This window comes from Parasteatoda tepidariorum, chromosome 5, assembly GCF_043381705.1.
Source record: "Parasteatoda tepidariorum isolate YZ-2023 chromosome 5, CAS_Ptep_4.0, whole genome shotgun sequence".
NCBI lineage: Eukaryota > Metazoa > Arthropoda > Arachnida > Araneae > Theridiidae > Parasteatoda > Parasteatoda tepidariorum.
Window position 1 is genome coordinate 24082740 of NC_092208.1, and position 27401 is coordinate 24110140.

A 27401-nucleotide genomic window follows, 5' to 3' on the forward strand; every position below is an offset into this window, starting at 1 on the left:
TACTCAATCCAGGAGTTTCCTGGATTGGGTTCAAAATTACAAGGCTGCAGAGTTGAACACTAGTAGTAATAAACTCAATAATTGGGTTGGCTGTCCAACGATAGTTATAAAATAAAACCAGCCCATGAAAATTTACAAACTGCTGACAAAAACATGATCCAAATCGGCTCTCAAGTTATTAACTAACAGACTTTTGCTTTTACAAAATAGAAAGATTAGTCAAATATTGAATAGCTCTTGTATGGCATATCCATGATAGAAAATAACGTAGGATTAAATTTTGCAGTATCGCATTTTTCTAAAAGAAGATTCAATTTATGATTTTGCATTTATTCAGAAATAATTTACATTTCTGCTATGCGATATAATATCAATATGAGAATGCCTATCAGCTTGATTTTTTTCTCTCTCTCATTTAAATTATCATTCTATTATTCATTTTGTGTTTTCAGTTTCATTTTGTTATCGAAGAAGCATTGTAGGGTCATCAGTTGCATTATTTGTGCTTAACACTTTCAAACTGTATTTAAAGTAAAATAGAAAGAAACTATATTTTAATAACATTTTGACAGGAATCTTTTTAACACTGTCTGATTGCATTTACGTAAGTACCATATTTCTAAAAAATTTTCAATATGAGTTAAATTCATCGGTAATTTCTAAAATAATTTGTTAAGAATAGTTAATTTACTATTTTTTGTCCTCGCCTTCGCAAAAAAAAAATTAAAAAAAAAAATTGTGCACATTAAGGGTCATAAGTTATTGTGCATGCGAAGAAACAAAAACGATGTCGAAATCTGTCAGACGGCGAGATCATAGATATCAAAACCAGTTTCATGACCATATGAAAAGTGGTGATGTTTCTATACTTTTCAAATAATTTCTGCTTCTTTCGGCAATCAAACAGGTTTTGAGGTTTTCAGTGGAGCCCTCTACTGAAGTGATTCGTCAGATTTTAAAACTGTTTTTGCTTTTTTCCTCTCCTTTAAATCTTGATGCAGATGGGACAATGGTGTCCCTTACATATTTTTTTTCTGAGGCTGCAATTACAAAAAAAAAATTATTTTAGTAATTTTTATTTTAATGGTTTATAAATATTATATTAATAATTAATGTTAATTTTATATTATAGTTTCTAAATATAGTTTTAGATTAATAGTCATAAAAAATATGTCAGATTATCGAAATCATATTCGTATTAAAATATAAAATCCAAAAAAGTAGTTTAAAAAACAATTTTTTTATTCCTATTCAAAATTTATCAATAACAGATTTTGTGAATGAAAAAATATCAATGATGAATAACTGCTCTCTAATGGCTCTATCACATGAGAGAAAATAAGAGCAACCGTAAGTGGAACCTCCACTCTATCCGCAACTCTTATAATATTTTCACTTATTTTAACCAAAATTAATGCAAAATAATAAAAAAGGTACGAAAAATATTTTTAAAAAAATTTCAAAAAGGTTAATTCTTAAAAAAATTCATCGAAAGGATAAGTATTAATTTACAACCCGTTTTCTTTTAAATTTTAATTACTTAAGAAATTTAGCAATATTATACAGAAACTGTAATAATCATTTTCAATATACGTATGCTTAAATTTTTTTAAGAAAAAAAAACTTTGCACATTAGAGGATATTTTAAACTTTGAACATTCCAAATTAATACTTAAGAAATAAAAACTATCTTTTTTCTAAAGACCTCAATAACTATCGGTTTAAATGGCATTTTGAAATTATTACGGGACTTGTCCTGTCAGTTTTTTTTTTTCTTCCTTTTCGTAGCAGTGTGTAAACTATACCATTAACCAAAGAGGTGGAAACTGACGTTTTTCTCTCAAAAAAATTTTTTTTAAGAAGTAAGACATTAATTCAGCACAGCTTCTTTTAACTCTAGTCGAACAATTAAATAGCACACTTGATCGCTTTACAGAGTGTTCCTTAAATACCGCCCTTAATATGCATTTTTTTTAATCCTTATCAAAAATGAACTCAGAGAAGTATGTACATTGGGAGTAGAAAATTAATATTTTGCGAAGGAAAAACAAAAATGCTATCCATATCTAAAAAATTACATCTGAGGTAAACGATAATAATCATTATCGTATAACATCAAAATAAGTTTAACTGAAGACACTTGAAGATGTTTACTTGTCCTTACCTATTGTATTACATGAATGTGTTCAACTGTTGCTTTTTACATACACCTTCCTGCACTGTAATTTGCTAGATTTTGATAGCGTTTTTGTTCTCTTTTGTTTATCAAAATTATAGATAAAAGAAATTATTTTATCATTTTTTATGCTAATTAGTATTGAAATGACTAACTTATTTATAAGTTAATATCTTTTTCTTTTTCAGTTTCACAGGTTTTATAATTTTTTTTTCTATTTTAAATGGTAAATAATCACGTTTTACGGCATTGAACTTCGAATGACGTAATACAGATAATTATTTTCGTCATTAAAATCAAAGATATATATAGTCTAGATAATGTAGGAAAATTTCCTACCTGTTCAAACTTATGTAAAAATAAAATTATTTATGTCTGCAGGGTTTAGATTTAAATGATGAGTGGACAACAATTTTTGAAGAACTCAATTTCTGTAATTGGTAGACGGAAAAAAAGGTCCCGGAAAAAAAGGTACGGAAAAAAAGGTCCCGGTAAAAAAGGTGCCTGGAAAAAAANTGTAATGTTTGGCAACTGTTTGGCGATCGTTCAGGCGCACTTGGCGCATTGTGTCACCCCTTCGGGGGCATGCTAGGAATCGAGGGAGAGGTATGTTTATATTGGTCGGGAGAGGTTCTCCCTTGGTTGTTTAAGAGCTGGAGGCTCTGAGTATAAAGTATAATGACTAGTTTCTTTTAGTTTCAAAATAAAGTTAAGTTTATTGTTATGAAAATCTGGTGTAATTATTTGCATGGAATATAGTCATTACAGTTACTTTCTACTTAATTGCGTAGTATTTTTTTGTTTTGTTTTTGTTTCTTTAACTTCATTTTGAAATTATTACGGAACTTGTCCTGTCAGTTTTTTCTTTCCCTTCCTTTTTGTAGCAGTGTGTAAACTGTACCATTAACCAAAGAGATGGAAACTGACGTTTTTCTCTCTCAAAAAATTTTTTTTAAGACGTAAGACATTAATTCAGCACAGCTTCTTTTAACTCTAGTCGAACAATTAAATAGCACATTTGTTCACTTTACAGAGTGTTTCGTAAATACCACCCTTAATATGTATTTTTCTAATCCTTATCAAATATGAAGTCAGAGAAGTATGTACATTGGAAGTAAAAAATTAATATTTAGCGAAGGAAAAGCAAAAATGCTATCCATATCTAAAAAATTACATTTGAGGTAAGTGAATGTAATAAACATCAAAATAAGTTTAACTGAAGACACTCGAAGGTATTTACCGGTTGTATTACCTGAATGTGTTTACCTGTTGTTTTTTACGTACACCTCCCTGCACTGTAATTTGTCAGATTTTGATAGCGTTTTTGCTTTCTTTTGTTTATAAAAATTATAGATAAAAGAAATTATTTTATCGTTTTTAATGCTTAGTTAGTATTGAAATGACTAACTTATTTATAAGTTAATATCTTTTTCTTTTTCAGTTTGAGAGGTTTTATAATTTTTTTTTTCTGTTTTAAATGGTAAATAATCAAGTTTTACGTCACTGAACTTCGAATGCCGTAATACACATAATTATTTTCTTTTTAAAAATCAAAGATAAATGTAGTATAGATAATATAGGAAAATTTCCTTCTTGTTCAAACTTATGTAAAAACAAAATTATTTATGTCTGCGGGATTTAAATTTAAATGATGAGTGGGCAACAATTTTTGAAGAACTCAGTTTCTGTAATTATATAAGTAGGTAACTTCTAAGTTAAAAAGCAATAATTTAAACAAAGCATATTTACTTCCCAAAGAAGTTGAGTTTAGTTTATTACGATTGTTAAGATTCAAATGTTCAAGTAAGACTATTACATAGCGGACTTCTATTTGGTAATATTTAAAAATACAAGGCATTTCGTAATGATCTCACCAGCAATGTATATTTCTTAGGGCCCTTGTCAAAATGTGAAATAAAAAATATATACCCATTAGGGGTTGTAAATTAACATTTACGCAAGAAAAAAGAAACGGTATAGAATTACTTGTGAATAAGGCGGGATATTAAGCATTAAACCAATTTGATTGCCTTAGAAAATTTAGTGGTGGTGCCTACTAATCATTTTTTAAATCCCATCTGTTTCGGCAATCAAACCAGTTTTGATGTTTCCAGTACAGCATTTATTTCAGCAGTGATTGGTTACATTTAAAAAGGGCTTTCTTTCCCCATCGCTTAGTGATCTTTAATCTGTACTTCTTTTTTGCGTCATTTTTAGTAAGTATAAGGGTAAGCCGTGGTGATTCAGGGGATAGATGGCTCGTCTTCCAATTAGGTGACTCTGGCTGGTAGATACGAATTCCACACCCGGCTAGCACCGACCACCGAGCTGACGAAAAATATTCTCAGTGGTAGATGGATCATGATATTCCTCTCCATGCAACTCAAATGCAGGTTTATTCCATCAAAAAGTCCTCCACGCGAGCAATTTTTCCCTATTACTTAATCCAGGAGTTCGATTGTCTTCTGGATTGAGTTTACAATTACAAGGCTATGGAGTTGAACATTGGTAGTCGTAAATCCAACATTGGGTCAGCTGCTGGACAGTTATAAATGTTAATAAGTATAAAGGCAATCGTTCAACACGGAACACACAGTATATACAGATTATTGGCAGTATTCACATTCATAACTGCTAACCTGATTAAAAAATTGTATTGCCTCTGTTTTCAAATAAGTATTAAAATACTTCCAATGGTTTCAATAATTTGTTTATCTGTTATCTTTTAGGTGATGACATTAACCTGAGCAATACTGAAGATCAACTTAGCAACTCACGAATTCTCCAAAAATTAAAAATGTCGGATTTCATAATTGATGGACTCTCACTTATAGCAGAAATACTCGCATGGATCATTGTCATAGCTGGCGTACTTTTCGTACTTTGGTGCTTCTGTGGTTGCTACGTATATTTTTGCGTAGATTGTCGCAAAGATTTAACAGAAGAAGCAGAAAGCCCGCCAAGACCCAGCACTCCAGTAATTGAACGGACCAATACTTTAATGAACATTACTACTATCACTGATGTGGAGAGTGGTTTACGTGTCTTCGATGTGACTGCCATAAATTATGAGTCAATTAATTGAAATTACATCATTTCACCGATGGCTTACTTCCCTAATTATTTAGATAGATCTTCGAATAAACTGTATTTTATTATAAAAATATTTGCAAGGAAATTATTAATTATTTATTTAACTGTATCCAACTCTAGATTTAGATCACGTACTTAATTGTATCTCAGTCTAAGACAATGGCAAAAATAAAGCGCAGACGATTACAGAATCGTGCCTTATAAATTATCATAGAATCTCGTCAGTTTACAAAAGTAAAGCATATAAGCGCGAGTCCAACTTGGAAAGTATTTTATCTCATTTAAGTCTAAGACCATTAGCCAAAATCACACAACGCAAAATGCAGGCGGGGCAAATTTCTTAAGAACGAAATAGCATTCTGATAAATTTTCTTGTATTCTAAATATTTCCTGCAAGTGTATAATAACCCTATTTCGATATTTCTGAGAATGATTGGGATTATTATTGCAACCATTTTCTATGAATAATTTTTAGTATTGATGTTATTGGTGAATATTTTTTAACATGATTTTGTTGAATAATAATAGTTTATGGATGGTGTTTTCTACACTAGGGAACGCTGCTAGTTCGGTACCGCCTAAATTTCTGGGTTACTGTTTCCGTTGTATTTTAAAGACATTTGGCATCATTGTGTTCTGAGATTCTTGCAAACAATGTATTTGATTACTTATTGTGTTTACAATGCTAATAATACTTGTGTTTACAATGCTAAAAGTTATAACACTAACGTAAGATGGTGCACAGCTTGCAACAAGAACAAACAGTAATAAACTTATGGAAAGAGGCCAAATCAAGACTGCCAAAAAAGCGAGTTATTCAAAATCTAGCAACCATGTCACCTTTTTTAATAATAAATAACAAAATAACTAAAACAAATTTTCACTCCAAACTCCCCAGAATTACATAATAGCATTAATATCTTATGAAATACGGCAGATTTGAGCTCAGAAATTATCTAATTTATTTCTTTTATTGAAAACAAAATTATCGGTTTGACAACATCGCCCATCAGAATAACATGTAGTAAGCAGCTGCAAACTTTTTAACCGGAACTAGAGTAGGTGCCGAGCTCGAGATTGTTTACATTTCTACTGAAAACACCATCCATTCATTGAGCTCGAGACAAAATTTTTTAAATTATTGATTTAAATATTTGAAACATAATTTGTGTTGCCAAGAAAGTTTTAATTTCTCTATGATAAATTGTTGATCTTCTTCATTCTACGTTGAAAAATATGAAAATAATTCATTTTTAATAGAAATAAGTAACTAAGTGCGACTGATTTTTAATAAATTACTTATTTTTATGTTCAGTATAGTTCGAACAGTTTACTTAATTTTAAGTAATTTAATTTTTTAAAGGTTATTGTGCTTTTTATGTGTCTTATTATTTAAAATTTTAACATTATGGTTTCAATTCTGTGTTTGAATTTTTTTCAAAACCTTAACATATAACTTGGGTAAAGAATATGATATAATAATTTTTTATTTGTTTTAATCCAGTGAGGGCAATACGATGAATACGGCGATATGAGGGAGATACGAAATATAACTTAGTTAAAGAATATGATATTATAATTTTTTATTTGTTTTAATCCAGAGAGGGCAATACGATAGCGTTTCATTCTGGTAATATAATCATTCTTAAAGAGTCACAATGCTACTTTGACTAACAGAGGAGTCCGAGGCACAAGATTTTTATTCATGTTACGGAAATCTGTTTTAATAACAAAAATAAATTTAATTTTAGTATTTTTCTAAATAAGTCCTGTAGATTTAAACCACCGTTACTAAAGACGCAAATAGCTTTAAATAAAATATTTTAAACTCTTAAAAATCTTTTACGTGCTCACAATAAACAAAATATGAAAGGTTAAACATTTAAAATATGAGTGTGCTCCCTTATACTTGGTACTGCATTAACAGCACGATAAAAATAACAGGAATGCCAAAAACAGAGAAAATAAAATTCAGCAGAGGTACGTGAATAAACAGGTAAACATTCAGCCAGAAGAGTAAAAAACATTAAAAAATTAGTAATTTTAACAGTGAAAGTATTATGGAATTTTTTCATTTGAAAAGTCTCCCAAAAATCTAGATCAATACATTTCTTTAAATAATACACACAAACATTTAAAAACCACTAATTTTTTAACAGTCAACCTTTTAATGTTTACTTTCTTTTAACTGTGTTATATGTAAGTCTGACTAACTGAGGTAACTTCCTTCCATTTGTATAATTTTCGTTTTTGCCATCCGTACTATTTTAAAATTATTATCATTAAGAGCTTTGAACTTTGGATCGCTCTCCTCCCCAAACTGTGGGGACCATATTTCTCATATTGGGGCTACCCCCAATATTTAGGGAGTTAGATATTCAAATCCGTTTAAGAAAAGGGCTGTTTATTCAGAGAAAAAACGTTTTTGTGTCTGATTTCGTAACTTTCAGTATCGTCTGTCCTAATTACTTAGAATATTTGAGGTCACCCCTATAAACCATTAAGATTGAGTCCTAGAATGTGAAGATCCAATCATTAGATCAAAAGTTATTCAGGGTGGTCAGCTTTTCTTCTCTTTCTTTTTGGCACACTGTACAAGAATTGCAGCATTGAGAAAAGATAATCAGAAGAATAAAGCTAGTAATGAATTATTAGACATATTAATAAGCTGACATCCAGAATGTACAGTAGTGTAAGAATTACTGAAATTAATATTTATATTTAAATAGATAACTGAACTCTTTCTAAAAAGTGAAATATTGTGGAATTTCACCAAGAAGATATAGAGGTATATGTATAGATAAAAATTACACTACAACTTAAAAGTTCAGAAACATTCCCTGAATTTGTAACCCTCCTGAATTCTTGAAAGGAGTATAGTCTTAATACTCAAGGGTACAACCCTCTCCTATTACACTATGAGAGAGATATTGCCTATAAATAAAGGAACAAAAAAGCCAAGATCTGAGCACTTACGGACACAAATACAAAAATGTCAACTTAAAACACTTTTTTTGTTAATTACTAGCAAGTTCAAAAAGAGTAATCACTAAAATACAGTTGAATATTGTGCATTACTTTTATCATAATGCATAAAAACAAAGACTTGGACATAGAAAAACAAATAATATTTATTCCAAATTCAAGATATAAATGCATTCAAATTACAAAACGTTTTAACAGTCATTCAAATTTCTCTTTTTATAACATGGATGAATACACCTGCGGCTAAATTCGATCCAGTTTCACAATTTTGGGCACACCAATTCAATTTTGTTAAATTTAGAAAATTATAAGGTGAACAAGCATTGAATATGCTCTTGTGAAAAATTATGAGTTTTTTGAAACAATGTTCATAAAGAAAATACATGATTACGACATGACGGGAAAAAAAACTTTTATCAAATAATTTACTCTTTAATGAGGAGCACTTAAAACATGAAATTCACAGTTCACTTTTCTTAGTAGTATGAATTTTGTAGTGTCTATCTAGATTAACTTTTCGTATAAAAGTTTCGTTGCATATACTACAAGAAAAGGATTTTTCTCTTGTGTGAATACGTTTGTGTCTAGTTAATGAAAACTTATATTGAAAGGTCTTATTACACACATTACATAAAAAAGGTTTTTCACCAGTATGAACATGACTATGCTTAACTAATGATGTATTACGGTTAAAACTTTTATGGCATACTTCACAAATATAAGGTTTTTCCCCAGTATGAATACGTTTGTGAATAGTTAATGAAGACCTATGCGAAAAATTTTGATTACATATATTACAAGAATAAGGTTTCTCACCAGTATGAACACGACTGTGTTCATTTAGAGTTTCTTTACGAGAAAAATTCTTTTTACACACACTACAAGAATAAGGTTTTTCTCCAGTATGAAGACGTTTGTGAGTAATAAATGAAAGCTTATGCGCAAAATTTCTGTTACATATATTACAAGAGTAAGGTTTTTCCCCAGTATGAACACGACTGTGCTCATTTAAAGATTTCAAGGTAGAAAAATTTCTAGTACATATGCTACAAGAATAAGGCTTTTCTCCAGTATGAAGACGTTTGTGATTACTTAATGAACACCTATATGAAAAACTTTTATTACATATATCACAAGAATATGGTTTCTCACCAGTATGAACACGAATATGCTGCAATAAATTTGCCTCGAAAGAAAAACTTTTATTGCATACATTACAACAAAAAGGTTTTTCTCCAGTATGAATGCGTCTATGTTTAATTAAAGAATGCTTAATAGAAAATGTTTCATTACATATATTACAAGAAAAGGGTTTTTCACCAGTATGAACACGACTGTGAATAATTAAATTTCCTTTTAAGGTAAAACTCTTTTTACATATACTGCAAGAAAAAGGTTTTTCTCCAGTATGAAAACGACAGTGAAGAGTTAAGTAACTTTTAGAAGAAAATTTTTTTTTGCACACATTGCAAGAAAAAGGTTTCTCACTGGCATGAACACGTCTGTGAATAATTAAATACCTATTTCTAGTATAACCTTTATTGCAAATACTACAAACATATGGTTTCTCAACATTGTGGACACTATTAAAACTAGGAAAATCCTTTTCTATTGAAAAATCCATATTAATTAAGATACAAAAAGGCTCTCTGTGGTTTACTAAGTTTAGTCTAATTAAATGATATTGTGAAAATCGTATGAAGTGAAACAAAATAAAATAAAAAAATAAAATAATTCTTGCAATTATGTTAAAAAGAATTTTTTTTTCCACATTGAGGTGAGTAAAGAAGTCAAATGAAAACTTTTAAATGGAATTTTAATAGAAGGTTAACAAAGTTTGAAATATTGAAATCATTATCGATAAATGCAAAGTTTGAAAATATCATGCAACATAATAATGTTTCAAATTAAGAAACTAAAAGCATTAGACAATATTTAAATATGTCCCTAGGAAAAAAAACCAATGCCACCAACATTTAACATGCAAATCTGCTTTTGACACAGTTTAAGGAATGGATAAGAACTTGCAATCAGTAGCAATACAAAAAGTTGGGTCTTTATCTTCTAATGGCTCTTGGAACAGTGTGGAAAGTTTCGTGATAAAAATCTAACAGGAATGAGAGAATAAACATTATGAATGGACATAGAAATATATGTATCATATGAAAAAACAGAATTTTTAAGAAATAAATTATTTAAGCAATAAATTCTAACTCAAATATATTAATTAAGATTTATATTTCACGAATTCTGAAATACTTTATAAATAAACTAATCTTTTTGTGACAATCGAAACATCGTCTTAAGTAGTAGTAGATGTAAAAGAATTACCAGAATAAAAAAGTATAGTTTTTAGGTTGGTATGATTGAAATCAAGATTTAAGTTACTTGATTTTTCTTTTAAAAAGATCATTGATTTAAATAAACTATGATTTTTTTAAGAAATCATTAATGTCAACAATGATTTATTTAAAAAAAATTATTAATTTAAGTCTAAAATATTTTTCATACTTTGTGAATATTAAATACATTTAATGCTCAATTTCACTGATAATGAAGATTTTTTACAATGAAATAATATAAGTGATGCACGTAAATTACAGTACAAAATAGACTTTAAAAAAAAGAACTAATAGAGGATAAAAATGGAATGATACTTTTAAATTATATACATTAAAGTAATTTTTAAAAAAATTATGATGCATAAAAATTTGCTAGTAATAAACATATTTTAAATATATCTACTTAGTTTTAAGTGTATTTAAATACAAGTGCTCTTAAAACATATTAAATATGCAGCTAGTGTACATCAATAATGAAGAATGACTTGTTCTATCTAGAGTTACTTTAGAGAACAATTTTTATTCACAAGTAATTTAACTATAGAGAATAATTTTTTACCAATAGTGTTTTCTAATCTAATTTACTCTTCATAGGATAGGTATTTAAATGATGAAATCTCTCAATCTCAATCATTCATTCGAAGTTGAGCTTGAAAATCTGTAACAATAAAATATTTTAACTATTTTTGTAAGAAATATTAACTATTTGCGTTATAATATTGTTTTCAAATAAATTACATATTGTAAATACATTTTGTCATACGCTTTGGTTAGCAAAAAAAAAAAAAAAAAANAAAAAAAAAAAAAAAAAAAAAAAAAAAAAAAAAAAAAAAAAAAAATCTGAATTAAATATACAAATCCGATTTCAATTAAATAAATCTGATAATTGAAAAAAAAAATTCTATTTCACCAACTATGGAATGGTTTTATTACTATCGGGTTGTTCGGAAAAGTAATTTCTTTCTTTTTTTATGAAAAGAAAAGGCGATCTTCTTAATTTTCTTGATGTTTGAAAAGTAAAACATAGACATCAATGCAGTAGCACTAATTAGATTTTATAAGAACTTGGGAAATCTATATGCCGGACAGTTACAGTCGAACTATATGTTACTGGAAACAAAACAAGTTTTTGTTCTTCATTTCTCACAATTTAAGAAAGCAAGCAAAAAGAAGGCAGGCTGAACAACATGGTTTTAAGAGTAAGATGTTAATATACTTTCGAGATAGGAGCTTGTCTTCCTTTTAAAGTGCATTTAGATGTAAACATGCTCTCTTAATAGGGATAATGGTTTTTTCTTGATTTGCAACAGAGTATAACTAGTTAATACCCATCAGCCTTTATTTTTGTTACACTTTAAAACAGCACTACTTAGCATAATATTAGCAGTGCATATTACTAAAAAAAAAATGAAATATCATTGGCATAATAGAATTTTTTATTATTAATAGCTAGAATCTTGAGCCATACATCGACTTATAGAATATCACAATATTGTAGGAAAAGTAAATGGGTTGCTATTTTTTGCGTGTTATCTTTATTTTTTTATCAGCAAGAGTTAAATGAATTTACAAAATAAAACCTTAGCCACCATTTTGTTCACAACTAACAAGGTAAATTTACATTGTTCAAATGCAGGAATCAAGTTCGCTTTTCTAAAGAAGGAATTTTGGAAGCTAAAGAATAAAATTCAATAATTTTTTCCTAATAAACAATAAAAATTCATATACATACCATACTAGAGCCAAACATAGATATCAAGCTATATAATTTAAATATCAATCATAAGTTGAGCTTGATTATATAAATTAGCGAAGTCAATATTTTATTCTAAGTTCAATATCAAGTCTCAGTGCAACAAAGAAAGTGAATTTATTAGTTAAGTTCAATCAAACCAAATGCAAAAATTAGGAATGCGATCAACCCGTTTGACGAGTGCTTGGAAAACAAAGATTATGACAGAAGATGAAACCGAACAAGGATGAGTGATTGATATATTAAAACGCTTCATGCTACTTATTTCTGTCTTTGCATCGCATCGTATTAAAGTTAAGAGAAATAAGCATTTTTACGTGACATCTTTGGTGGCGCTAGTGTGTGTAAAAGTATGGATGGGTGATCGTGTAAAGCTAAGGGTGGTGGCGCTAGTGGTAAAATTGCTCCTTCAAGACTTCCGGGTTACTGCTTCCGATATATTTTTACGCCGCAGATTGAAAAAACNGAGCTTGTCTTCCTTTTAAAGTGCATTTAGATGTAAACATACTCTCTTAATAGGGATAATGGTTTTTTCTGGATTTGCAACAGAGTATAACTAGTTAATACCCATCAGCCTTTATTTTTGGTACACTTTAAAGCTGAACTACTTAGCATAATATTAGCAGTGCATATCACTAAAAAAAAATTAAATATCATTGGCATAATAGAATTTTTTATTATTAATAGGTAGAATCTTGAGCCATACATAGACTTATAGAATATCACAACATTGTAGGAAAAGTAAAAGGATTGCTATTTTTTGTGTGTTATCTTTATTTTTTATCAGCAAGAGTCAAATGAATTTACAAAATAAAACCTTAGCTACCATTTTGTTCACAACTAACAAGGTAAATTTACATTGTTCAAATGCAGGAATCAAGTTCGCTATTCTGAAGAAGGAATTCTGGAAACTAAAGAATACAATTCAATAATTTTTTTCTAATAAACAATAAAAATTCATATACATACCATACTAGAGCCAAACACAGACATCAAGCTATACAATTTAAATATCAATCATAAGTTGAGATTGATTATATAAATTAGCGAAGTTAATATTTTATTCTATAAGTTCAATATCAAGTCTCAGTGCAACAAAGAAAGTGAATTTATTAGTTAAGTTCGATCAAATCTAATATAAAAATTAGGAATGCGATTAAGCCGTTTGATGAGTGCTTGGAAAACAAAGATTATGATAGATGATGATTGATAAAACAAGGAGTAGTGATTGATGATTTGAAACGCTTCATGCTACTTATTTCTGTCTTTGCATCTCATCGTATTAAAGTTAAGCGAAATCAAATTAAATATCTCCAAAGTTTTTACGTAACATCTTTGGTGGCGGTAGGGTCATCAATACACTGTGTGTAAAAGTATAGACATATCTATGCATTGCCCATCTAATTGCGACGTTCTGAAATGTCAGGTTGCGATACGTAAACTCCACCATTTTGGCAAAACTGTAGCCCTACAATGGATTCCCGGGCACTGCGATATTGCAGGAAATGAGAGGACTGATGTTCTGGCAAAGAGAGGCATAAGAATTCTCCAGGCTCTTAGTAGCCCAGTCCCCTTCTCAACTTTAAAAAGGATTATTAGATCAAAAATCAATGGGAATTCCCATCATCAATTATCAGAAAGGGTAAAAATCAAAGTGTGGGGAGATCTTCGACAGAACACCATTCCAGACTGGCCGCTTCGCGAAGCGATGGCTTAGTTTCGACTATATACCGGACATGACTGCCTAGCCGCGCACCTGATCCCTATTGTTCTCTGTGCATGAGCCAAGCTGTTTTTGATGGCAGCCACAACCTGCGCTGCAGGGCCTTCCGCGGGTCGTCGTCTACCGAGCGATATTGGGAAGCAAGAGTGCTCCTGAGGAAATGACTTTTTACTTTCTTGTTTTGTTCCTGTGTTTTTGCTTTTCAACATGTCAATTCACCTCTGCCATTTGAAATAAATAAAAGTATAGACATAGCCACTTTTTTTTTGTACTGTACTAAGTACAATACAAAAGAATGCAATTAAATTTAATAATTAAATCTTCATATACTAGGACTCAATTTTAATGGTTCGGGACNAAAAATTTTTTTGGCCTTACGACCTCTGAGAATCAATACATTTCTGAAAGCTCTTATGAATGGTACAATTATGTTTAGATTTGAACCCAAATTACAATAACAAAACTGCATAGAATATTAGGCTTGTTCACACATCGCCTCGTAGTCATAACATAAGCGGAGGGATACACCGGAAATTTTCTAAATTTCTTCCGGTTTAAGGACGCTTGTTATTGTTTACATTAGACCACCCATCCATAAACATTGCCATTTTTCTTGTACTGTACTAAGTACAAGATAAAATAAAAAAAAATTCAATTAAATTTATAAATTGAATTTTCATATAGTGGGACTCAATTTATATGGTACAAAGGAGGGACCTCAAATATATTTAATTAATTGGTGCATATATTTTAATTTAAGAAATCCGACACAAAATCATACTTTCTCTGCATAAAAATAGCTTTTTTTATTTCGTATGGAATTTGGATTCCTTATTCCCTCAATGTATGAGGGGTATTGACAATCTAGGAAATAATGGTCCTAATAGTTTGGTGCACCATATCTCGAGATTCTTTTAAGTGAATCGAAATATTCCAAAGATAATTTCGCGAAAAAATGAATTTTTAATAATTATTTAAAATTTTTATTATTTTATTTAATAATAGTCAAGATTTAGATTGGTAGGCACTTTATTTACGTCGCACTAGAGCTGCACAAATGGCTATTGTCGACGGTATGGGAAACATCCCTAGGGATGATAGGAAGACATGCCATTGCAATTTTGATTCTCTGCAGAGGGGGTGGCTCACCTGCTTTGGTATCCTGACGACCTGCGCGTGAAGTTGTGCACTTTACGGCAGAACAGTTTAACGAGGACCGATACCGCATACCTTAATCCCCATACACAGGCTGATCAAAGTGGCCACCCACCCGCTTACTGACCGCAGCCAGTAATGCTTGCCTTTTGGTGTTTTACTGGGAACCGTGCTTTCCGATCAGTCCACTGCGCGACTTTTAAATAATATAATTTTAAAAGGCAAAATTTAAACGAAATTCATCGAAAAGCTCCTAAGAAACGTGCGGCGTATATACTTTCACGTATGGCTACATACGCAGAAAGTAAAATGAACACTCAGAAGTCCAAACTATTGAGACCTTGTTTTGAGAGTAAGGTATGTTTGCTCAGTTAAAGTGCGTTGTGTCGGATTTAATGACTTATAATATCGTCTAATCAGCATATCTGAGGTCACGTCTTTGAACCATTAAGATTGAGTTCCATTACGTGAAAATCCGATCACTAAATTCAAAAATTTTAGGGTACTCCTTTTGGAGGGGGGTTTATTAGACTTGTGGAAAATGGCTAAAATAATTTTTTCTTATTCTTTGGATCAAAACTATAAGAGATTTTAAAATTTGACTGAATGTAACAAAATGACGTAACTAGAGAAGGTGACTCATGTGTACTTAATGTCTTTAACTTTTTAACAGAACAGCTAATACTTAGGGGTCATTGATCTGGGTATCATTAGAAAGAAAGAAAAAAAAAACGAATATTATGCATTATTATTAGTGTATATAAACTATTAAAATTCTGGATATAGATACAGAAATATTATGGAAAAGGTGTTTATAGAAAACTTTTTGGGAGGAACTTTGTTTGCAAAATACAAACATTTTTAAAGGTTAGTCCCAACTTTTGCATCTTTAATTTCTTTTACATAACTGTTAAATATCATACCTTGAAATAAAAACAAAAAAATCCCGGTCAAACAAGGAAAAATGAATCAACAAATGCGTGAAGATGCTAGGAAAGCGTTGGACCAGTGGAATTTGTGCTTGCAGTGATGCTGAACATATTCTTCGTCATTGTAGTCTGTATGCGAGTGCCCGAATGAATTTAAAGACTGATTTGAGCCGTCTTTCTATTTGTTGGCCACCTGTCTTATCAGAACTGGTCAAAAGTATTGAAAGTCCTGCGGCCTTGCGGAATTTTGTTTTTAATGTAAATTGTTCTTCTTTTTGTTTTCTACTTACAACTGTAAGCCTCATGCTATACTTTGTGGTGTATGAGGAGTTTTAAGTAGTTTAAATAGAAAAAAAAAAGGAAAAATGAACGTATTTTTTGACATTAAAAATGATTTTTAGCCAAAAAATTTCAAGATTTTTTAAAAGTAAAATACAATTTAAAATTTAATTTTACTTTTTAGAAATATCTTTCAATATAACTAAAAAATAAAAAATCAAGATTTTGTTTTTTGCTTCCGGTCATTAGAAAAAATAAGATTTTAGACGTGTAAGTTAGATAGGTTGCATCTTAGGGCCCTGAACAAAAATCCTTTTTTTTCCGCTCGGAGCTGTTTAAAATTTACAAACCCTTTCCCAAAAATATATATTTCTTCCATTGCCCGGCTTTGGTCAAAATCTGCAGATCAACAAAAAGGATTCCTCCCTAATTTCTTGTAAACCTGTTGCCGCAACCGTTGTTTATTCCATCTTTTTTTAGTGTCAAATTTCTAGGACCATCTTCGTTTGAAAAAGGAAGCATTTACTAAATTGGAGGGAGGCGGGAGGTGTAATATCACATGTCACTTTTTAACCAATAATAGGATAAACTTTATTACTTATTTGAACTTTCCCCTCTTTCAATTACTCCTTTTACAAATATTCAGCAATTTATTGCAATTGTCCAAAAATTTCTGTAATCATTTAGAAGTGATATAAATTTTTAATTAAAAAAATTAGAATTTTAAAGAAAAATGTATGTGTGTATGTGAGAGAAAAAGTTTTATATGTTTTTCATATATTGAAATTGTCAGATAAAAGACATTTTTCTTATTCATTCAAAATTTTTATGCAGCTTTTCAATGTGCTTGCAAATGAAATGAATAAACTTAAAATATTTTTCTGTTGTAATTTTTTTGTCTTTTAAAGAATCAAAGTTTATGTGTTGTCTACATTCTAGTCTCATTACTATTAATATATTTCAACGGTATAATAAAATAGTATAAAAAATATTTTCAGCCAAGTAATATCAAATGTTTTTAAGGAATGAGGAATGAAAAAATTCTTGGTGTATGGGAATATGGAGTTGAGCACAAAAGGGCCCACAACGTACAATCGAAGTCCTTGCCAAGCTTAAATTCAGTCATGGCTACAATAATTTAAGATTTTTTACAACAAAAAAAAAAGGTGTTTCGTCTCACTTTTATTCTTCATAATGTAATTAATCATCTTTTTTAACATAAAAAAATCAAGAGAGTATTTTCTTTCTTGATTTATACCTGGGATTATTTCACTATGAAAAATCATCTTGAAATACTTATTTTGACTAAAACACCTTTTGATTTTTCTGTAAAAAGTACCTTGAAGTCTGTTAAAAAAATTTCAACTGAAAATTTTAAAACAATAAGCAATAATAGAATAGTTTAACGAAGATCAGTTTAGTTCACCCTTGGTCTCTTCGCAGTCTTATTAACGTGGTTAAGCATCAGCTCACTCACTGCTGCCAGTGATGCCTGACTTCGGTGTTCTACAAGAACTAAGCTGACCAGCATTCTCAAGAAACTAAAAAACTGGTAACAAAATTTCCATACTAATATTTGAAAACTATCTGCTTAAATATTCTTAAAACAGAGATCTCTCGCAGGGATTCTCTAAATGAAAAATAAGTAAATAAAATGAATAATAAAGAGGGGAGTTTCCGAATGTTCGTTTAGATTTGCTACCAGTTTCTTTCATATTTTAATACAGTTTAGGTAAATCTGTTTAAAATTATTATGATCAACATTCGAAAATAGAAAATGCTGATTTCTCCCAACAGACTCGAGAGCACAATATTATATTATTTCTAAAGGACTGCCATCTTACATATATGCTTTGTCGTGTAAATTTAAAAGTAGTGAGGTCTCTTAAATTATAGGCTATATTTATCAGAAAAAAAAAGCTGCTATAAATAGTAGGGGGAAAAAAACTTTTTAACTGTGAAAAATTCCAAGTTCTGATAAGGGGATCAAATGATTTTAGCGCATCAAATGTCTTGTTAAACAATTTTAGACACATGACGTAATTTCGACCGAACACTTGTACATTGTGTGTTGGTGTTCTTCTACGTAAATAATTTGTACAATAAAACATTCGGCGTGTTGTACGTATTGCATTATGAACCGAATTCGAAATTTTTGTGAATGTATCATCCACAAATATGCAAAACATAAAGAATAATAATGAAACTTTTACAAGAAACTAAACTCTCTTTCAAATTACGAAACGTGTTGAAGAACTACAACGATCAGAACTTCAATGGAGATTAAAAATATAAAGTCGAGCACAAGTAGTTTTTGACGCTAAAAATATAAGGAATTTTCTCGCCATAGCATGGAGTTAACACCAACGTTTCACTTTTCAAGAATTGTATTTATCTATTGCAGGCAGGGCCGGATTAACCTATAAGCACACTAGGCACGTGCCTAGGGCCTACGAAATTCAGGGGCCTACGAAAAACGTGGGAGAAAAAAATTTGTTGACAAAAATAATTTAGCTTTAAAAACAACAAGTGTATTTTGCACAAAATTATGAAGATACAAATAAAAATATTATATTTTTCGGTAATAAATTATTTTGCAGAATCTTATGATCTAATATATTACTTTTTTGCGATTCAACGAAATCTTGTATTATGCTGTCGAATTCCAAACTACGCAAAATGTCGTATTCAATAGACATAAGTGCGAGCGATGCCAAACGATCTTGATTCATTGTTGAACGCAAATAATTTTTTATCAATTTTAATCTGGAGAAAGATCTTTCTCCTTCTGCATTTGATCCAAGAATCGACAAATATATTCTTAATGCAATGTGAACGTTAGGAAAAGTATTCACAAGTTTATCTTTAATTGCCTCTACGGCCTACGAAAATTGGCTATGCCTAGGGCCTACGAAAGGTATAATCCGGCTCTGATTGCAGGATTTATCTCTTTATAGAGTATTGCCTTCCTAATTATTTCAATACTTAAGAGTGATATAGATCAGGGGTGATTGTGAGCCCAAGTCAAAATTCCGGAAAATTTCTTGAGTTTAAAAAAAAAAAAAACAGTTTAAATTGAAAAAAATTTAAACAAGTTTTTTTTTTCCTTTTTCTTAATATTTCTTAGTTTTCTTAAAATATATTTAAAATTTTACACATACCTATGATGACCAGGAGAAGTAATTAAAATTTACAAATATGTCTTTCTTTCTTGAGTTTATGATTATAACAACTATTTACTGATAAAAAAATGAATATAATTCATGAATATAAGCTTATAAAGTATCTCTCTGGCTCTCCCTTACAAACAAATAAAATAAACTGTGTTTTTAAGTTCCACCTTTGAAAATTAACCTTTCAATTCCGGAAACTTCTGTGATCAATGATTTTTTTAAACGTCTGGACCACCGATTTCCGGAAACTTACGGATCACTGTTAGCAAAAATTCCGGAAATCCAGATTTTTTCCGGAGCACAATCAGCCCTGATAGATTAAAAAATAAAATAATCTCACAAAGAGAATTTTTCGAAAGTAAATAGCCAAAATGAGCGATAACTCAAAAGATAGCAAATCATTAATTTTATTTATTGATTGTTTCTAATATTTTAAGATCAACTAAAGTTTTTGTGCATACAACTCTTTGAAAAATTTTATAAATTAATTAAGGCTGAAAGCCAAACTTTTTAGAATATCCAGCCTGTTCACACTTAGCTTTGTAAATATGTATAAAATTATAGGAAGAACACGCCGGAAGTTCCACTTTTAGAAAACTTCTTATTGATTATATTCGGTTAAGTATCCTTGAATATAAAAATTGATTATGTTAATATTTAAATAGATTACTTAACTCCTTTTCAAAGCATAATAATGGAGAAATTTGTGCAAGTGCAATCGTTTTAAAGACGCAATCCATATAGATCAGTCACAGTAATTAATACATAAAGGAAAAAAGTATACTACAGCTTTAAAAAATATACAACAAATAAACTTTAAAAACATTTCTGTTTTTTAATATTTCCGAAGACTTGTCTTAATTTTTACAGTAGTCGCATAGGAATTCGTTTTAAACAACAAGAGGACACAGAATGGGAGCAGAGACATTACTATCAATAAAAAAGCCAAGATATGAGCACTTAAGAGCACACGTATAGCATATTTTTTAAAAAATTTGTACCGATTTATTACAATTTTGAAGTGAGTTATTACCAAAAAAAAAATATTGAATTGTGTAATGCTTTTACTATAATGCACAATGTCCAGGGTACGAAAAAACATTTATTCTAAATGCAAGATACAAATACATACAAATCTTTTAACAGTTTAATCGCTTGGGTGTATCGGTTCACTCTTTGATGTTTAACCACTTAACAATGTTTTAACAGTTATTCAAAATGTTCAGACATTAGGAAAAAACATGATGAAAATTTTCACTGAAAATTGAACAAACAACTATTACATTTCACTTGAATCATAATTTATTTTTTAACTTTTTTGTTTATTTTATGAAATTTTTCAAATATTTTGTATTTTATTAATTACTGAGATAATATATCACCGACAATGACGATATTAGATCCATTGCCACCCATTGGATTCAATGTTGCTACCCTGGTTACAATCGCAGGTAGCACGGTTCTTTTCCGATGCCATCCAAACCTTTGAGTTATGATCGAAACATCCACGTCGAAAAATAGTCCAACTGTTGTAGTTTATTATCAAATAAAGGTTACATAAAAATAATTGTTTCGGTTTTGTGCCATTAAACGGAACTAACTTTCGAGTTTACTCTCGTATTACAAGAGTTAGGTTACACATCAATATGAACATGATTCTGAACAATTATATTTTCCTTCAAAGAAAACTCCTTGTTTCATACACTACAAAAATGAGGCTCTCTACTCAATGAAAGCAACTGAGAATAAATAAACTATTTTTCATAAAAAACTTTTATTATTACATATACTATGGGAAAAAAGTTTTTCTCCAGTATGAACACGTTTGTGATAAGTTAATGAAAATTTATGCAGAAAAGCTTTATTACATACGTTACAAAAATAAGATTTCTCCCCAATATGAATACGACTGTGCTCAGTTAGAGTTTCTTTACGAGAAAACTTCTTTTTACATACACCACAAGAATAAGGTTTCTCACCAGTATGAATACGTTGGTGATTAATTAATGAAAATTTACGCAAAAATGTTTTACTACATACATTACAAGAATAAGGTTTCTCACCGGTATGAATACGACTGTGGACAGCTAGATGATTCTTCAAGGAAAAACTCTTATTACATACACTACAAGAATAAGGTTTCTCACCTGTATGAACACGACCATGAGTAAACAGATCACCTTTAGCTGAAAAACTCTTATTACATAAACTACAAGAATAAGGTTTCTCACCTGTATGAATACGAGTATGAACAGTTAAATTACTTTTACTAGAAAAACTAGTTTTACATACACTACAAGAAAAAGGTTTTTCACCAGTATGACTAAGTTTATGACTAGTTAAAGAACTATTTCTTGTAAAATTCTTATTACATATACTACAAGAATAGGGCTTTTCCCCAGAGTGAATACGGCTGTGAACAGTTAAGTTACTTTTCTGAGAAAAACCTTTACTACATACATTACAAGAATAAGGTTTTACACCAATATCAACAATACTAATTGTAGACAAATCATTGTGTTGTGAAAAGCTCATTTTGTCATATATGAGCACTTTCTTAAAAATGTAGGCTAGATTTAAATAAAATCTTAAAATATGTTATATATTTTTTTCAAATACCAGAATGGCTTTAGTAATTGGCGATTAAAATATCATAATGGCACACCATATTAGAAGATCCTGAAAGCAAAAGAAATAAGTTAATCATTATTTTAAAAGCTGCCAACAATTGCCAACAAATAAAAAATTTCTTCAATCAATTCTCATGCCGCTTGAAGAAAGAATAAATACACTAACTTACTTACATTAGCTTTTGATGCAGGTGAAGGTACAAATACGAAGTTGATTATGGAGCAACAAGTTAGGACATTATTTTCTAGCTGCTTTTAGAACAGTGCTGAGATTGCTTGATAAAAATCTAAAATAAATGAGGGAATGAATATTTCACACATATATACACCAAAATCTAATTTCAAATATATACACCAAAATCTAAACATCAAAATTTCAAATGAAAAAAATGTTGTCTTATTTATTTAGGCATTAAATTCCACTACTGAAGTTTAAAGAGTTATGTCTCAAGAATTCAAAGTTACTTTATAAATGTATTTATGTTTTTATTCAAACCCAAAGAACATTTATGGTACTAGAATTTTCAATTATCTTTATTATACTACAGATCTGCAAAATTTTGAAATTCAAAAAGACTGAGTTTTTTTGTTATCACTGCAAAGCAAAACAATAATAAATAAATTCACAAATATAGTGAATAATATAATCTTTCTTTAAATATAATTTATTCAAGTAAGTTTTTTACCTCAAAAAATTACAAAATAACAAATTAATTCAAAACAGCCTGAGTGACTAACTTAGCATTTTTAAAAAACCTTATACTAAATTTTTTTTCAAACTCTTTTTGGTTTGCTTTCTCAGTCTTCTAATTTTATCTCAAACTCAGTATTTTTAATTTGTAATTTCAAAACAAATATTGATGAGATGTGAATCTTCACATAACTTTACAATGAAAACTGAGCGGTTTGTCATAGACTACTTGTTTAATTTTAAAGTAAAAGTATTGTTCTGTAGACAATTGCAATTAAGCTCCTTCTTTGGCCTTGGAAAAAATTTTAAACTTATCTTACGGTATACAAACAATCATAAACAGAATTTATCAACGAGTAAAAGATTATACTTGAAAAACATATAATTTAACAAGCAGGATTTTATTATAAATTGCGAGTGGATTTACGAATCACAAAATAAATATAAACCATTACAATATTAAGAACAATTTGCAAAGAAAACACTTTAGAGACGATAGAGTAAAAAAACAATTTACTTTTTCATAATATAAAAAGTTTACCTACCATATCAAATCTAAACTAACAAAGCTTTATAATTCAAATAGGAGTCATAAATCGAGCTTCTTTACAAAGTTAGTGTGTCAATACATTACACAAAGCTCCAGTCTACATATGATGTTGCAAAGAAAGAGAATTTATAAGTTTAGTCCCAGAATTTAGCTACCAAATAGAAGATATATTAAAATATACTCATGATTTGTATACGATATTATTGAAAAGCAAGTCGTAATTGATGATTGATGGATTACCACAGACGTTTTAGGCTACTTATTTCTGTTAACAAATTTCATTACATCAAGGTTTAAGGCTTGAACTGTAGATGATAACACAGAAGAAAAGTTCCAGCCCCCTAGTGAGCAGTTTGTCTAAATAAAACTTCATTGAATGTAATTTGTTCTTTTTTTTTTAATTTGATTTTCATAAATTGAAAAGATAAAAATAATTTATAACATTCTATCTTTGTCTCTGTACCAGAAAATTCTGAAATTCGCAAATTTTACCGATGTTTTACGCATTTTTTCCAAACTTTTTACAGATTTATAATTTGTAAATTTTAAAATTTAAAGAAAGATATTATATTCTTAAAAATTAATTTTTAATATCATTCTGAAATTCAAATGCTTGAAATAATTAAAAAAAAATACAATTTAAGTACTTTAAAAAATAAACAACTAAAATAAAATAAAGAACATTTTGACATCCAAGCTGTCTAAAATATTAAATTTAATAAATATCAAGGATAATAATAAAAGATTGATTATTAAAAAATTATTTCATTGCTATAATGAAAATTTAGACAGAATCCTACTTCTGCCAAGAAATCTGAAAAACATTTTCGCTGTTTTCCTTTGCTAGTAACGCAAATTTGCCGACCGGATTGTGTAGGGGTCAGGGAAATGGCTTTGCATCAGAAAGGTTCTGGGTTCGAATCTCGGGCAAGGCATGAATGTTCCTTCATTCTCTGTTCTATCTGTCCTTGTGTAAGCAACGTTGGCCCACCTAATCTAGTGCCCCTGAAAAAGTGGTCAACAAATCTGCTCTGTAATGCATGTATGACGAAGGTCACTTTCCAGGAGGGCATTGGAAAAAAAAAGTATCGCAAAATTTGATCTGTGTTAATTTTATATAAAATAGGCTACAACCATAGCTTTTATAAATATGATGTTACTCCTGTACTTACATTGCAAGCTACTCTGATTTCTGGGTTGTTTTAATAATTTAAAGGAATGTTTCACAACATTATGACAGGTTATCTCTCAAAGATGATAAAAAAAATTACTGATTATAAAAAATTATTTCATTGCGATAATGAACATTTATCAGGAATCCTATTACCGTTCTGCAATCTAAGAATTTTTTGAGGTTTTTCTTTGCGTGTAACACAAAATTTGATTATTTTAATTTTATCTTAATTAAAATAAGTTATTCTTATAACTGTCCTAAATATGATTGTAGTACTCCGATACTTAAAATGTTAGTTAATTTGATTTTTGGATTGAATGAAAAACAAGGGCGTTTTGTAATATTCACAAATATGATAATATATCAAGGACAATAAAAGAAAATGATTCATTATTAAGAATGACTGATTATTAAAAAATAATTTCTTCAAAATAATGAACATTTAGTTGGAATCCATATTACCGATAAAAGCAATCTGAAAACCATTTTCGTGATTTTCCTTACGGTGTAACGCATAATTTGATAATTTTAATTTAATCTTAATTAAAATAGGTTATCTTTATAGCTTTCATAAATATAATTGTATTTTGATTTCTAGGTTGAGTTAATAATCAAGAGCTTTTCCTTATATTCGGAAAGATAATACCCTATCTATCAAGGATAATAATAGTAAAAAATGGTTGTTTATAAAAAATAAAAATAATAATTTCATCGAGATAATGGTGAACATATAGCTGGAATCCTATTACCGCAATCTGAAAATCATTTTTGTGTTTTTTCTTTGGGTGCAACGCAAAATGCGACTATTTAATCTTAATTAAAATAAATTATTTTTATGAATTTCATGAATAGGATGATACTCCGATACTTAAATTAAGACTTACTTTGTTTTATTGGTAGTGTGAAAAATAAGAACAGCGTTTCATTACATTCACAAAGAAGATAAACCATATATCAGGGGTGGCCAACCTGCGGCTCGCGAGCCACATACGGCTCTTTGAAGGATTATTTGTGGCTCTCGATAAATGTACCAGAGTTCCCTTTTCATTTTTGTGTTATTATTTTTTTTAAAAATTATTATCGTTCCGTTTGTGTTTCAAAATGTCTTCTAAATTACTGAGAACAAATATGAAAGACTAAGTGCAACGTTGAAAGTGAGTTTTCCATTTCCAATATACTCGTAATTATGACACAAAAGCACCTGGAGAGTTAGAATTAATAGAGATGCAAGAAGATCAAACTCTACAATTTAAATATAAGTCGACATCGATTACTGAATTTCGAAAAATTAGTACCAGAATCGAAGTATCCTGAATTACAAAAGGCTGCTTGTCGAATTATTTCAATATTCGGAACAACGCACTTATGTGAATCATTTTATTCCACTTTAAAATTCGTGAAATCCAAACACCGATCAGTATAAACTAATCAGCATCTCATAGAATTACTCAGAAGTGCTGCTACCAATTATTCACTAAATTTTAAAGAATTATCAAGAGAAGTAAAATACATGTGTTTAAATTTAAATTCAATATACATATTTTGTACTTTTACTTATATGTTTTTTATAAATATAATTTATGTAAAAAAAAAAATTAATACCTTTTTGCATACGTATTTATTTGCGGCTCGCGAAAAATTTCAAATTTCGAAAAATGGCTCGACTATGTAGGAGCTCGGCCACCCCTGCCATGTATCAAGGATGATAAAAAAAAATTTACAAATAAATTATTGATCATTAAAAAATAAGTTCTTCGATATCAGGAGCATTTAGCTGCCTGGAATCCTAATACCGGTAAAATTAAGTTGAAAAAAATCTTCGTGATTTTTCTTTTGCGTGTAAAGCAAAATTTGATCATTTAAATTTCAATTTAATCTTGGTTAAAATAAATTATTTTTATAACTTTCATAAATATGGTTTTACTGCGATGCTTGAATTGCGAGCTACTTTGATTTCTGAGTAGAGTTAAAAATTACAAAAATATGAAGAGCATTTCATTATGATCACAAAGATGATTGGCTGTGTGTCAAGGATATATATATATAAAAAAATATTTATTATAATTTTTTTATTATTGTGATTACTAAGCATTTAGCAGGAATTCCCTTCGGTTTCCCTTTACGTGCAACGCAAAATATTATTGTTTTCTTTAAAAAAAAACATTTATAAAGGCAGCAATATTTACATAAATTATGAGTTATTTTATCATTCTTCCTTGTTAAAACTACAAAAGAAGAGCATTTGATTAATTGCAATTCACAAGCAAGATAGATAGTTATTTGCGGTCAAAATGTATATAAATAAATAAATAAATTTGGCAGATTTCGATTTTAAAACTTTAATAAACAAATAAATTACAAGCAATATCCAAAATAATATACTGGTTTTCAGAGAAAAATATAATATATTTGAATTTAAATTATTCTGCTTTGTAATGATGAACACTAATTACGCGCAATGCTTAAGTAGGGCAGAGAAATAACAGACTTAAAGATGCGAGCGCCTTTTTTTGTGCGTAAAATCGGCTTGTCACTAGCGTGTTGCTTTTCAAAATTCTCCCTCGAAAAGTTAGAAGTCCTTAGTCCCCATATTTATCCCTGAGTGGGCCGGGATAGCCTGGTTGGTAGGGCACAGGGCCCATGTCCAAGAGTTAGTGGCTTCGATCCCCGCCGGCCGAATACTCCCCTTGTAGTAAAATGGTGACTGATGCACGTTAAATCTGTCGACTCGTAAAGTTCTCCATGTTC

General features: G+C 29.6%; 2 protein-coding genes across 2 annotated transcripts in view; both read right to left on the reverse strand.

Annotated features, from left to right (window-relative positions):
- Positions 1 to 10013, reverse strand: part of LOC122271021 (zinc finger protein 845-like) — a 29711-nt gene extending 19698 nt beyond the window's left edge. The window contains exon 1 of the mRNA XM_043050765.2: positions 8718 to 10013. Within this exon, the coding sequence (XP_042906699.2) occupies positions 8718 to 9878 (1161 nt within the window). The 5' untranslated portion in view covers positions 9879 to 10013. The remainder of the gene's footprint in view (positions 1 to 8717) is intronic.
- A 10679-nt stretch (positions 10014 to 20692) lies between these two features.
- On the reverse strand, positions 20693 to 23859 carry LOC107443918 (zinc finger protein 271-like). The gene is made up of 3 exons (XM_043050764.2): positions 23475 to 23859; positions 22413 to 22525; positions 20693 to 22287 (listed from the first exon to the last, which is right to left on the reverse strand). Exon 3 carries the CDS (start codon positions 22141 to 22143, stop codon positions 21370 to 21372), a length of 774 nt encoding a protein of 257 aa, XP_042906698.1. The 5' UTR covers positions 22144 to 22287; positions 22413 to 22525; positions 23475 to 23859; the 3' UTR covers positions 20693 to 21369.
- Between the last annotated feature and the right edge of the window lie 3542 nt (positions 23860 to 27401).